At 48.2% G+C, this 15,202-nt stretch overlaps 1 protein-coding gene across 1 annotated transcript; it reads left to right on the plus strand.

Annotated features, from left to right (window-relative positions):
• The first annotated feature begins 2,420 nt into the window (after positions 1–2,420).
• Positions 2,421–14,277, plus strand: LOC132653118 (sialic acid-binding Ig-like lectin 10). The gene is made up of 7 exons (XM_060380394.1): positions 2,421–2,516; positions 5,934–6,263; positions 6,642–6,923; positions 7,923–8,204; positions 8,344–8,446; positions 10,518–10,652; positions 11,212–14,277. The coding sequence occupies exons 1-6, from the start codon at positions 2,477–2,479 to the stop codon at positions 10,621–10,623; spliced, it is 1,143 nt and encodes a 380-aa protein (XP_060236377.1). The 5' UTR covers positions 2,421–2,476; the 3' UTR covers positions 10,624–10,652; positions 11,212–14,277.
• The last annotated feature ends 925 nt before the right edge of the window (positions 14,278–15,202 follow it).

Consider the following 15,202-nt stretch of genomic DNA (forward strand, 5'->3'; position numbering starts at 1 on the left):
CTTTGTAGCAGCCATTGTGGGGAAGGGCCTTGTAAATCCTGTAAGTTTCAGGAGCTCCTTGGACTTGTGTTTTACTTCCTGTGCTTTAATGTAACCATTTGAACTCAGAGGAAGCAGCTACATGGCCACTGACGGCGAAGACAGAACCTTCTACAATGGCTTGGTCTTGCTTCTTTCAAAGACACAATCCCTCAGAGAGGGACCGGGGTTTGAGGTGGGAGTGGGCCAGGGTCGGTAGGTTTGGCAAAGGAGAGTAGAAGACCAAAGGAGAGACGGAATAGCCACATGTGGTGGCTTATGCCTGTAATCCCAGACTTAAGGCCATCCTGGGCTACATAGTGAGTTCTAATAGCAGGTCAACCTTGGCTACTGAGTAAAATCCTATCTCAAAACAAAAGGAACTAAGGGAAAATGGGCCTTGCTGGAAATAGGCCAGAAAGTGCTTGGACTTACGAGGACGAGTCTGTGCTTCCTCCTAAGTCTTTTTTTTTTTTTTTTTTTTTTGTTGTTGTTGTTGTTGGTTGGTTGGTTATGGATGATTTGGTTACAAAGTAGAAAAAAGGAAGGGGTACATGCGATATTTTCTGATTGGCTGTGGCAGTCAAGCTTGGCCAGGCATTGGTTCTTGGATCAATACCTTCCATCCACCTGTCACCGACTTGTGCAGAGGTATTGACATAGGAATATCCTTTAAGAGATGGCTAGTCCAGAGTCTAGAACAACTTGCTCAAGGAAAAAAAAGAAAAAAAAGAAAAAAAAAAAAAGAAAGATCAAGGCTGGTGGAGGCTCTGCTCCATAGCTGTGGGGCTTCTCGGTGGCTCCACCCTCCTTAGACTCGGATTTGGCACCTCCAGACTCTGATTTGTCCTGAGCAGGCATGCGCCTGCTCGTTGGTCCCTATGTGGGCGGGGCTTCTCAAGAGGTGAGTCTCTGAGCCGGTCAGTTACAGTTCCTCAACCTTAGACCCTCCCGGTCTGCGCAACGTCCTTCCTCCTGTGGGCTGTTGAGGGTGGGTACTGTCTCCGTAAATCAGTCCGATCAGTGTGCCCCTCCTCAGTCAGTGTCTGTAATTGTAAGTCAGCCCTTACTGGATGTTTCTTGTGAAACTGCCCTGGAATACACAAAGGAAGGAACGCTGAGGAGCCCAGAGCCCTAGGAAACCAAGACCAGCAGGGAGAACTGGAGAAGAAATTGGTAATTTAGAGGGAGGGACAAGAAGTTGCTGTTGGGACTGGAGAGGCGGCTCAGCAGTTGTGAGTGCCTGCCACTCCTTTCTGAACTTTGGAGTTCAGTTTCCAGGTCAGGTGGCTCCCAATTGCATAGAAGTCCAGCTCCAGGGGATACAATGCCTTCTTCCGGTCTTCACTGGCATCCAAAGAAAAACAGGGCTATCAGAAGATCAAGGCCAGACAGGACTACGGGGGAGGGGGAGATTCTAGGTCAGCCTTCGACACGTATTGAGACTGCAAACAAAAGAGCCACAAGAACAGCTTCCAGCCTACAGGCAAGGAAAAGGAGGAGAGCTGGGCAGGACGGGCCTGAAGCCATTCACCCCTGAGTTGCTGGAACCAACGCAGAAAGTTTCCACCTTTTGATTTGAACTTGTAAGCCAAACACATAATCTCGGCATTGGGAAAAGGGGACGGGAGGACCACGGGCTTAAATTCAGGCCTGTTACGAGACCCTACCTTAACGAGTCAAAAATAAGGGCTCTTAAGGCTCCGTGGTTATGAGTAAGTACTACTCTTGCAGTAAGCCTGAAATGGAATTTCAGTATTCGTGTCAGAGGCCTCACTACCTCCTGTAACTACAGCTCCAGGGATCTGACACCCTCTTCAGAACTAAACACATGCGCGGGCGCACGCACACACACACACACACACACACACACACACACACACAGCAGTTCAACTCATAACCCAAGGGGGATTAGAAAATATTTTCCCTTTTCATCCTATTTTCTTTATTTTTATTGTGGGTTTGTGTGTGGAGGGCGCCCTTGTGAAGGTGAGAGGGCAATCGTGGGTGTAGACCCAAACCCACCTTCATAACCACCAGATCTGGTCCCCCAGCAGTCTTAAACCTTTTCATGAACTTTGAGACTGCCTTGTCGACTAGAGAGAATCCAGTGCCCCAGATCTTGGAGGAGGAAGAAGACAGGAGAGATGATTAGAAAAAAAGAAAGCAGATACGTTAGGCTCACAGGGAGTCCTGGGGAAGATCCTTGTTCTCGAGGCTTCCCTGCATCAGTTGCCAAGAGGAACCCAGTTCACCTGATGAAGAGATCCTAAATGTGATTAAAGAGACAAACGGCCCCAGTGTTATTATCAGTGTTAAGTATCAGCGTTATTTCTGCTCCCGCTGCCTTCCTCTTTGGTCTCCCCTGTTCTCACCCATACCAAATCATGCCTTGCAGGACATTTGGTCCCAGGCCAGTCAGCAGCAGGAGCCATCATCGTTTCCTCTTGTCCCTGAAATGCTGTGGGGGCTCAAGGCCCTGCCTCTGCTGTATTTGGGTAAGTGATGCACACTGTGAGGCTGTCGCTGGGGGCAATGGAAGGGGAAGGGGAAGGGATAATTGTTTGCTCTCAGCTACAGCTAAGTGAAGGTCCGTGAGGTTGTTGCCGGAGACCGCATGCGCCTGTAGCTGCAGATCTTCCCCCGGGAGACCATTTCCACTCACTGCCGGTAGACACACGAGAGAAATGATGCATTGGAGCCCCTCGAGGGGACCCAATGGCTTTATTGAGATGACTTACAGGAGATGGGTGACTTGGAGACAGCTGCATCACTAAAACACTCATCTGTCCCCGCCTCCAAGCATGGGTGGCTGCTTCATTCCTGCAGCTCCCTGCACAACTTGTAGGCAGCTCTTCTGAAGAGTCCCTTCTCACGCATAAATCCCCACTGTCTAGATAAGCTCACAAAGGGGCCTCGTAAATCTTGAAAGTGTAATGACCCTCCTGAGCCCCTCTCCTTTCTCCAGAAGGAGAGCAGTCTGGAGGGAGCAGCTACAGAGAAATAAGGTTCATTTTCTTTTCTTTTTTTATTCCCACATCACTGCAACATTGGTACTGTGGAAACTAAGGTGTTTTTTTTTCAGTAGCTTAAGAATGATGCTGAGAGGTGAGGTGACCAGAAATAGTCCATGCTAATAAGGACCATGACAAAACCGGAAGCTGGATTGGGTGGCGCTGCCTGAAAGAGCGGTCTTGCAGGGCACGGTGGTCAATGCAGAGACTCACAGCTGGTGCCAGTGCTGAGACTAAGAGACCAGGAGCCTGGAGCCGGAGAGATGGTTCAGCAGTTAAGAGCATGCTCTTGCAAGGGATGTGGGTTCAGTTCCCATAACCCACATCAAGTAGCTCGCAACCACCAGGACACTGGACACTTCTGGTCTCTGTGGGCACACAAACACATGTGCATATGCCCACACAGAGACACACACACTTAATTAAAAATAATAAATCTTGAAAAAAGGTAACTTTTTATTACAAGGGAGAGAGACAAAGTGTTCTGCTGGAGATGGGACTTCTTTACCAACCTTCCATCTGTGGCCCGAGGGTCAGGGAACATTGTGAAGAAGGGGCAGGAAGGACGTAAGAGCCGGAGGATGGAGAGGAGAGCTGTGAAGTGCTGTCTCGTAGATGTGTTTGGCTGTTGCATTCATGGGCTCCTGGCAGGTCTAGTCACCTGCACAGGATTAAGCCAGCTAAAGACCTCAGCACGGGTGGCACAGCTCCTGACAGCAGATGGCTGTCCCTTTTCTTTGGGTGCTGGCTACTGGTAGGCTACCCATGTTGCAATGGATGACCCCATCCTGTGCACATATGGGCAGCAAGAACTGAGCTCAGTGGTGGGAATGTCAGGGAGGGGTTCTGGGGCTGGGGCTTGGGTGGATATGATCAAGCTATATTGTATACATGCATGAAATATTCACAGGATAATAAAAATAGAATTAAAAAAATAATTTAATGGAATTGGGCCTGAGGATGTGGCTCCGTTGGTAAGGTGTTTGCCAGCATGCCCCAGATTTGGTTCCCTGAATTGCATAAATCTGTGTGCAGTGGCTCCTGCCATAGTCTCAGTACCCGGGAGTGGGAGCAGGAACATCAGAAGTTCAAATAGTCTCGGCTGTATAGTCAGGTTGAAGCCAATCTCGGCCAGAGACTTTGTCCCAAAGAGAGACTTCAGTGAAACCATTATCATTATGGTAATGACCAGTTATATCAAAGTCACAAAGATTAAGATCAGCAAAGGGAGGGCTGGAGAGATGGCTCAGAGATTAAGAGCACTAGCTATTCTTCCAAAGGTCCTGAGTTCAATTCCCAGAAACCACATGGTGGCTCACAATCATCTGAGATGAAAAGATCTGGTGCCCTCTTCTGGCATGCAGGCAGAATACTGTATAAGTAATAAATGGAAAGAAAGAAAGAAGGAAGGAAAGAAGGAAAGAAAGAAAAGCAGCAAAGGGAAGAGATGATGGGAGACATTGCCAGAGGACTAAGTACAAGCACCCAGTTGGCTTCTCCTGGGAAATCTGGCCAGACATTACTGTTCTCTTGTGCTTGGTGATACACAGAATTTAAGTTCAGATTCCCTACTCAGGGAGTCCACTAAGTACAAGGTTTTCAGTGGGAGTCTGGTCATGCAGTTGTGACAGACCTTAGCATTCAGTATTTCCAGAGATCAAGATGATACTTATTATAAATAATAGCAATGCTACAGGCTGTGCAGCAGGAAAGCTGAGATAACCCCTCCCCGCACAAAGAGCGAGCTTAGGAGAGCGGCAGTCATCACAGATGGCACCTTAGGTTCCTGAATGGAAATGTCCCTACATTCCTTAAGACGGAGGGACTTGAGGGTAAGTTGCACAGCATGTGACCTAGCATACAAGCCCAGAGTCAAGACAGGCAGACAGTGGGTAAAAGTGAAATTTTAATTCAGGCCAGGGGGAGGGCTCAGCAAATTGAGGTGTCTGTCAGATTCATGATCTGAGTTTGCTCTCTGGAACCCACATGGTGGAAGGAGAGAACTGACTTCTGCTAGTTGTCCTCTGACCCTCACAAGCAAGGACGCATGAGGGCGTGCACATAAGTGAGCGGATGAATAAGCAAATGCAATGGCAAAGTAACGTTTTAATTCAGAGTTGGTGTGGGTATCACAGAGGACTGGGTTTCCAGCTGCAGAGGGCCGGAGAATGTGAGGCCACAGCTGGTCGTATATGCTTTGCTTTCTGTTACTGTGAGAAAACGCTGACCAAAAACAACTCGGGGAAAAGAATTTATTTAAGTTTACAGTTTATAGTCAACTGTCAGGGGAAGCTGAGAAAGAAACCTGGAGGCAGGAACCTGAGCAGAGCCACAGAGGAGTGCCGCTTACTGGCTTGCTCTCCATGGCTTGCTTAGTTTCTTATATAATCCATGCCCACCTGCCCAGGGATGGCACCATGTCCAAAGTGTGTTAGACCCTTCCATGTGAATCATAAATCAAGAAAAGACATCCCCTCACACACAGACCTGCCCACAGGCCAGTTTGCTGGAGGCAGTTCCTCAATTGAGTTTTTCTCTTCCCATACATGTCTAGGCTTTTGTTGAATTAACAAAAACTGTAACACATATCAACTGTCTGTCCAGAGGGAATGTCAGCCAAGTGTGAGCTGATGTGGGGGAGTGTGACAGCTGGAGAGACTGTAAATGAACAATACTCCGTATCCCAAGGACTCCACCATCATATGACTCTTAGGATACCTGGGGTGCCCCAATGCTGAGTATTTATAAACACTCTCCTACCAAGACTTTTCCGGGCCTCTGAGGTGACTTTCCAGAGCTGGACAAAGGCCAAGCCTGTCCTGAATGACATGAACCTTTGACTGACAGGCTGGACTCTGAAAACTTGAGAGACTGGATTCCATCTTATGTATCTCCCTACAGGGTTCCTCTCTCCGGTTTTGGTGGATATCAAGAAGACAGCAGTGGAAGATGCTGTATGCAGTACGGTCTCTTGTGTGATTGAATTTTTCAAGGCATCTTCTAGAAATCCCGTGACTGCGAACTACAGGCTTAATGAAAATATCAGCTTCCATGTTGGAACCAGCCAGCCCAGGGCCCCCATGGGTGACCTCTCCACGGAGGAGGTGGAATACTGCATCCTGCTGACCCACAGCGCGCTCAGAAGAGAAAACATGGCCTACTCACTCTATGTGGGTCCAGGAGAGAAGAAAGACACTGTCCTGATGGAGGACGCTGGACTCTCCATGTCAGGTGATGTCCAGGCTCACACAATGGTTTAGGAAGTAGGAAATATAGAGGGCGTGCTAGTGATCAGGTGGCTGTTATTTCCTCAGCCACTGGGCTTTATAAAAACTTAAGTGTTATACACACGCATATGCACACACATACATACATACATAGACACACGGACAGATGCATACACACACAGACACATACACACATACATACACAGACAGATGCATACACACACAGACACATACACACATACATACACAGACAGATGCATACACACACAGACACACACACACAGACACACACACACAGACACACACACACACACACACTGTGCAGTGGCCTGCCCCTTAAATACAAATCTAAACATAAACTTTCTCTCTCTCTTTCCTCTAGACCTGACCCAAAAGTCAGAGCTTCCCAACCCAGAAAGCGGTTTGGCCGGAGGGCCTGTGACATTGACCTGTGCCATCCAAGACACCTGCCAGGAGCCCAAAGCCCCCTTTCTCTCCTGGAAAGGCCCCACTGTGTCTTCCAACACGATCATCTTCATCAACTCCTCATCAGAGCAGGCTGTTGCCCCACAGCCCAGGGACCAGGGCACCACTCTCAGATGCCACGTAAACCTACCCCTAGACAACCTGCTCAGCAGCAAAGTGCTCAAGCTGCAGCTGGTCTGTGAGTTCTGGTGGGCACTCTTAGGGTCTAGAGTCCGGGGGAAATGGGGTCCCAGAGAAAGACCTGGGCCCTGAAGGGATCCCCTGGGGCTGAGAGACCTCGGGCAAGAGTGAAGTCCGAGTCTGGTGCAGATGATGAGAAAAGATGAAAGAGAACCTCTCTGGGTCTCAAAGCCTCCAAATATCTTTGGGAAACAAATAAGAAGTTTGGGGGCTATAGAGACGGTTTAAACACTGGAGAGAGCTCATTACATGTAATTTGTTACTTCCTTTTCTGTTGCTGTGATGAAACACCATGATAAAGGAAACACAGAAAAAAGGAGTTTGCTTAATATGGTTCCAGAGGGATAGCCATCATGGCAGACCTGGCGGCTACCGCGTGATGCTGAGAGCTCACATCCTTTACCACAAGCAGGAAGCAGAGGGCAAACGGGAAGTGACCTAAGTTTGGTTTTTTTAAATGCTCAAAGCCCACCTCCAGTGACATACTTCCAGCAAGGCCATACCTCCGAAACCTCCTCAAATAGCAGCACCAACTGGGAGCCAAGTGTTCAAATACATGAGCGTCAGCAGGACATTCTCATTCAAACCACCACACTTCTCTTGCATAAGAACTGAGTTCTGGGGCTGGTGAGATGGCTCAGAGGTTAAGGACGTTGGCTGTTCTTCCAAAGGTCCTAAGTTCAATTCCCAGCAACCACATGGTGGCTCATAACCATCTATAGTAAGATCTGGTGTGCAGGCAGAATGTTGTATAAATAATAAAATCTTTAAAAAAAAAAAAAAAAAAAAGAACTGAGTTCAGTTCCTCCTAGCATCCATGCTGGGCAGCCCCAAGTTACCTGTAACTCAAGTTCTAGGGGATCCGGTGCCGTACTCCGGCCTCTGTTGGCACCACACTCACATGCATGCACACACACATATGGACACAGTCAAATAAATTTGGCCTTTGAGGGAAAGTGTGGGTGTCTCTCTGACCTCTGCCCTTTCTTCTCCACAGCACCTGCCAGGCTGCTCAACTATTCCTGTGTGCTGACGAGGACACTGGTGTGTAGCTGTTCCTTCTTTGGGATCCCCACACCCTCGGTGCAGTGGTGGTTGGGAAGAACCCCTGTGAGTGTGAATAGTGCTGATACCATCCTGCACATGACCACCACCACACTGGAACCCTGGACCAACAGCACCATTAATCTCGTGTGGGAACCAGAAGTCATTAAGCGTCTTCGATGTGAGGGGAAGAACCAATATGGAGTCCATGCTTCCAGAATTTTCTTGATACCAGGCTAGTAGACAGAGCTCTAGTGTGACTGGGTGGGAAGTCCAGCACTTGAGGGCCAGGATGGGCACAGACACAGAGCAGAAGGAAGAGAGCCATAGTTCAAAGCTTCAGGACGATCATGTGCTCTTCCCTTTCATTTCAGACAAAAGTTCCATTTCCAATGTGTTCCTGCGAGGACTGGTCCAGGGCCTTGTGTATGGGACCATAGCATCTATTTTATTCTTATTCTTCCTCGTTGTCCTGGTGTGAGTATCAGAGTTAAAATTTAACATCAAACCCCTCCTAAGGCCTACCATATTGACTTATTCTTTTATTTTTAAAATTACATTTATTCTTTTATTTGTCTGTGTGCATGTGTGTGTGTGTGTGCACGCATGCGTGTGAGCACGTGCATGCAAATGCGTATGCCACACACAGTATACATGTGGAGATCCGAGGATGACTTTGAAGAGTTGGCTTGTTTCTTCCACTGTGTGGGTCACTCATGGGACCATCTCACTGACCCCTCACTGACTAATGGTGTTCATTTTCTTCATCGCATTTTCTTCCCGTTTAGTTTCTGTTGAAATGGACTCATTGTTAAATTCCAGCCACTCTTTATTTGCATTTAGGGTTATGCATGTCCCTTTAAGCATAAATTTAATTGCATTTCACAGATGTGATTATGAACTATGTTATCATCATTTAATTGAACCATTTCCAATTTCCATTATGATTTTTGACTTATTAGAAATGTCAATGTTTTCTAATGACTCTCCCCCCCTCACACACACACACACACATACTGTCTTTCAGTACTGAGGATTGAATGTAAGCCTTTGAACATGCCAGACAGTTATTCTATGATTGAGTCGTGCCCAGGCCCCTTACTGGGGAATTCTAGGCCGGTGCGCTACCACTGAGATACACCCCCATCCCTCTTCATACACTTCATCCCTCTTTTAGGAAAGAGCCTCAATACACTGGTCTTAGACTTTGTCACCTTTGTAGCAGCTGGTATAACAGGCCTGTACCACCAGGACTAACCGATCCTCTTTATTAAATTAAATAGGATCATAAAATAAATATGCTATTCATAATACCAATTTATTTTACTTGCAGCAACTTATTATTTTTTAATAAACATTCCACATGGGCTTAAGTGAAATGTGCGTTTCACTCTTGTTGAATGCAGTCATGATAAATACTTTCTTTAAGTCAAATTCATGATGGGGCTGGAAAAATGTCTCAGTGAGTAAAAATACCTGCCTCCAACCCTGAGGACCTGAATTTGATCTCCCAGGGCTTACATGGCAGGAGAAGAGAACCAGCTCCTGCAAGTTGTCCTCTGAGCTCTACACTCATGTTTAAAAAACAACCCCCACACACAATAAGTAAAGAAAATGTAATTTTGTGAAATTCACTGAGTTGTTGAGGTCTCCTTCAACTCCACAAACTGAAGGCACACCTAGACTTTTGCAGAGCATGGCTTCCTTACAGCTTCTTTCTGGTTTGTGGCAATGATTTCAAAGCCATTTTCAGTCATTTTTGTGGAATGAGAGTTTTCAGACAGGAAATGAAAATTTGGATCTTACTCTCTCAATTTACACAGAAGCCAAAGAAAGCTATTCATCTGGAAAGGGTAGAGGCTGACGAAGAGCTATAAAAACCTGGCTCCGCCTCTTGGGGTGAGGTGAGGTGTATGGTAGGGCGAAGCCCACAGACAGCTATGAAGTGATCCAACGGCCCCTCGCTGTTGCTAGAGCGAGAGAAGCGGATGACTTCAGGTAACCTGTGTTATGTCCATTGACTAGAATACTAGAGTGCCGCCAAAACCCTGAGAGTTCCTTGTGTTCTGATGAACATATATGTGCCAAAATGTCAAGAGTAGAAAAAAATGTGCAAAATAAACTTGTACCCACACAAAAAGGGATGTGTGTGTGTGTGTGTGTGTGTGTGGTGTGTAGAGAGAGAGAGATATTGAGAGAATCAGAGAGAAGGTGCTGTCATGGGGTCATGAAGGGCTGGGACTTTATCCTGGAGTTAATGGGGAACCTCAGGTCTTATGACCAAGAGAGAGTTTATAGGGCTTAGAAGGTGATAGCTTAGAGATCAGGAGGCCGGTAAAGAGGCTGGGGAGAGAGAGAGAGAGCTAGAGAGTAGGTTTAATTTTGTTCGGGTAAGTGAGCTATTCATAGAACCAGCATTTGGAGACAGCCTGGCGTTCTGGAGGCAGCCCGGAGCTGGTTTGGGTGAGACAGCAGGGAGTAGAGTATCCAGCACCGAAGTCTGGGTGGGGACTAAATGCAGCATTCACCACAGGATTTATTGTCTCAGAATGAAGGTGCTTGACTGGTGGGAGGAAAATCATACTTGCAAGAACACAGAAGCCCCGGCCCTCAAGAAACCAGTTTCAGGAGAAGCCAAAATGGCTGAAGTTTGAAGCTGCATGCTGACTCGCCTTGTCTGGGGGTAAGTGGAAGGGATACAAGCCAGGCCTCTCGGCCCTTCTAGGCACAACCCCCAGAAGGTGCTTGCAGCCCCAGAGTTCCAGCTCTGCCCCAGCTTGACCAGAATGGAGGGGAAGGATCTTAACTGGAGTGGGTCTGGGTTTGTTCACGTCACGGTCCCATGGAACAGCAGAGCCCCCCAGTGACTATGGTAAGGACCCTGGGAGCTTCAGGCCCACCATGGCCCCACAGTGGAGACCTTTCAGACACTGGCAGGAGGTGCCTGTTGAGGAGAGTCAATTCCAGTGTAAGTGCTTTGGAAGTCACCTGGGTTTGCCGTGGAAAAGTGCGACAGGTTGGGTGCCTTTAAACCTCGGATATCCCCCCCCCCCTAATTCTGGAGGCTAATGACACAAGATAGGGTGTCCAGAGGGCTCGTTTCTCTGGGGCGCTCTTCTTTACCTGGAGATGGCTGGCAGTCTCCTTTCTGTGTCCTCCCAGGAAGTTCTCTGGATGCATTTGCGTCATCACTGCCCCCTCCTCTTCTTCCTCTTATATTTGTGTGTTTTCTGTTGCTCCAGGTTTGGGATCCAGGCCTTGTTCATTCGGATACCAGGAAAGCTCCATGGCTGAGCCATGGTCCAGCCCCTCCACTGGGGATTCTAGGCAGGGGCTCTACCATTGAGCCACGTCCCAGCTCCTTAATGAGGGATTTTAGGAGGGGCTCTGCCACTGAGCACACCCCAGCCCCTCACTGGGGGATTGTAGAACTCCACCACACTCGTATATGTCCAGTCCTCTTTTACATTGCTATTTGTTTTTGTTTTTGAGACAGGGTCTCACTAAGTCACCCAGGGTGACCTTGAACTTTAAGATCCTCCTACTTAAGCCTCCTAGTAGGTAGGATGACAGTTGTTCCTGGCCATTTCCACCCTAATTTCTTGTCGTAATCCATATTGGAGTCTAAGTCATCCGTGTGAACTCACCTTAACTTGATTACCTCAGTAAAGTCTTGTCTCCAAATGTAATTGTCGTCTAGGTGGTAAGGGCGTGGGTTTCAGCACAGAAGTTAGGATAAAGTGACAGTGTGGTTCAGTTGGTGGAGTGCTTGCCTAGCGTGCATAAAACTCTGGGTTTGATCCCCAGCGCCATACAATTGGGGTGTTGTTTACATCACATTCATGCCAGCACTGGGAATTCAAGCTACAGAGTGAGTTGGAGGTCAGCTTGGGCTATATTTGCCCCTGTCTAAATAAATAAATAAATAAATGACAAAAAGGTAAGTCATTTTTATGACAAAACACCTTTTACCTATGGCCAAGGATTAAAGAAGCCAGCAGGACTCTCAGAACAGGAGCTGGAATTCTGACACCAAGGAAAGGCAGCCCAGGGCCACAGAGAGAGAAAGAAGAAAGTCCACATGGGAACTGCAGATGGGTCATGGTGCGAGCCAGACTCCACCTCAGACTCCAGAGGCAGAGACCTACAGCCCAGCCCTCCCTGTGGCTGGGCACAGGAGCCCCTCCCCCTCTCCAGGCCTTCCCCTTTCTCTCTCCTTTCTCCTCTTCCTCTCCCCTCTTCTCCCATTCCTCTTCTTTCCTCCCCTCCTTGGCCTTTTCTTCCCTTTCCCTTTCCCCCTCCTTCCCTTCCTCACCTTCCTCCTCTCACCTTCCCCCTTCTTTCCTTCCCTCTCCCCCTCTTCCCACAGTCATCCTCTCCCCTACTTCTGCTCTTTTTTATCTCCCTTCCTCTGCTATCATGTTCCTCTTCCTCCTCCTCTCCTCTCCTTCCTCTTCCTCCCTTCCTCCTCTTCTAACCTCCAGGTAGTCTCATCCCAGGTGGGTGATCTGGTCCTTGCCTGTGGCTCAAGGGCAGTTATCAGGCAGAGAGGGAGGGCCTTGGCTCTCCTGCAAGTCATTCAGGAAAGGGTTAAGCAGAAGAGTGGAAGTATAAGAATGAAGGGTTCAGAGTGCTAGAGAGAGAGCAGTTGTGGGTCAGGCAGAGACAACAGGAGTGAATCAACCAGCTACCTTTTCTGTGTGTGTTGAGACTGTAAAAAGAGTGCAGTTCTGAGTACAATATCACATTGTTAGCCACAGTTACCCTGCTGTGGATGGGCTCTCTGAACCTTACTCACTCTTTGTATCTGCTATTTCATGTTCTTTGCTCCATACATCCCCATTCCATCCCACCCCATCACAACCATGCTTTACCCTGTTTCTGATACCTCACATTATTCTGGTGTTTGCGTGCTCCATGCACTTTAGGTGTATATGGACCTCTTTTCAGCTGTCCCTCCTCTCTTTGAGACAGAGTGTCATATTGCCCAGGCTAGTCTCTGAGTTGATATGTAGCCATGGATGACCTTGAACTCTTGATTTTCTTGCTTTCATCTGCCCTGTGCAGGAATTACGAGCATGCATCGCTATGCCTGGTTTCTGTGGTGCCAGGGTAGATGCCAGGGCTTCATGTGTGCCAGGCAAGCACTCTGCTGACAGAGCCACGTGCCTAGCTTTTTTTTGCCAGTCCTCACTCTTCCCTCCCTACCTCCTCTTTCTTGTTTATCAAACATTTCCCCCATGGACCCAGGTGCCACAGTGAGTACTATGGAGACATATGGTCAAGATGGAGTGGTGACCATCTAGACCAAGACACAGATTTATACAGCAGGGGTGAAGCAAGGCAAATAACATGGATGAAGATGCTTCTGTCCCCATCTAGGCTTGTTCAACTCAGGCTCTTCTGGACTGCCTTTGTGGATCAAAGGATGACTAAGCCCCCAAGGGAATGGTCCTAGTTTAGTCAGGAGGAGGAGGAGAGGAGATGGCAGAATGAACAAGGGTCAGGCAGACAGCTGTATACCATCTCCTATTCACACAGATGAAGGGAGCAACTGAGACCAGTCTGAGACCTACCCAATCCAGCAGCCCCTGGGTCCTGGTGGGGAGTCAGCACACCCACCTTACAGAGCAGGAAACTGAGGCATGCATGGTTAAGGAGTTTCTAGGAAGAGAGACAAGGAAGGTGTGTCCTGTTCCTCCTTGCAGAGTCCCTCCAGGGTCCTTCTGCTGCCCACAGCAAGCCAGAACTATTTTAAAACGGTGGCTCTGTTTTTGCAATGCAGTCAATAAAGGATGATGTCTTAGTCACTTTTCAATCGTTGTTACAAAACACTGTGATCAAGACAACTTACAGAGGGAAGAGTTTATTGGGGGCGTAGAGTTCCAGAGGATTAGAGTCCATGACCATCACGGTGGGGAGCATGACGGCAGCAGGTAGGCGGGTTGCATAGGTGAGCCGACTGACGGACGGGCAGGCAAGGCATTGGAGCAGTAGTGAGCTCACATCTCATCCACAAGTGCAAGGCAAAGAGAAAGTAGACAGCTAAGTGGGAATGTCGTAGGCTCCTGAGACCTCAAAGCCCACCCCCAGTGACACACTTCCTCCAAGATGGCCACGCCTACTAATCCTTCCCAAAGAGTTCCACAGCCTGGGGACCAACCATTCAAATATAGGAGTCAGTGGGGGCCATTCCCATTCAAACCACCCAGAGACGGCTCCACAGAGTCCAAACACCATGACAGGGTGAGCTTCTCTAAATCCAAAATGCGTAAGAACCTGAAACAGTTTATTCTGAGAAAAGATCTGGTGTAGCCCAGGCTAGCCTTGAACTTGATATATGGCCAAGGATGATCTTGAATTCCTGATCCCGCTGCCTCCCCTCTTCAGTGCTGGGATTGTCACAGCTGGGCAACACCACACCAAGATGAATAAAATGTCATTAAAAGTTAAACACTTCAGAATTTGGAGAGATTTGAATTTTAGTTGTTCAGAATAGGATGTTGGAAAGACGTTAAACCCTTCCTAAGTCGTCCGAGTCAGACATTTTGTTACAGCAGTGAGAACAGCATTTAATAAACATCAAGCCTGAAGTACTTCGAGGAACAGGAAATGGTCCACTGTAGCCAGTGGGGAAAGAGTGGGTAGACATGACCTGTGTGTCACGTACTGTTCTGTGCCGTGCTGTCACACAGTAGTGGGGATTGCTGCCCTTTGCTGGTTTTCCAGGCTTACACTTGTCTACATTAAGGATTCATTAAGGCTGGGGCTACAGGTACGCTGCCTGCCCGGAATCTCCAAGGGCTGGGGGTGTGGCTCAGTGAGAGTCCTCGAGGGGCTTGGGTGTGACTCGGGTGACACACCTGCCTAGAATCCCCAGTGAGAAGACAGAGGCGTGCCCAGTCCCTAGAGTTCCCAGACTGTCTTGTCCCCCCACTGAAGAGTGGGCGGCTGGTTAAGTGGTACATCTCTTGCCTGGCAAGACCAAGGATTTGCGTTCAATGTAGGGATTCTCCTGCCATACTCCTACAGTTCAGTGAATTCTGCTACAGCTTAGGCCAGCTGTCCTGATCCAAGGAGTGGGGCACCCCTCCACCCCTCAGCCACAAGCATGAAATGAGAACAGCTATTTTCCCCCTGTCTAGCTTAGTTTACTTAGGCTCAGAGCTGTGGCTCTTACAATAAAGTAAATTATTGCATTTATTTGTTTTGTATGGGAGGTGGGTCTGGGGG

Source organism: Meriones unguiculatus, chromosome 1, assembly GCF_030254825.1.
Source record: "Meriones unguiculatus strain TT.TT164.6M chromosome 1, Bangor_MerUng_6.1, whole genome shotgun sequence".
Taxonomy (NCBI): domain Eukaryota; kingdom Metazoa; phylum Chordata; class Mammalia; order Rodentia; family Muridae; genus Meriones; species Meriones unguiculatus.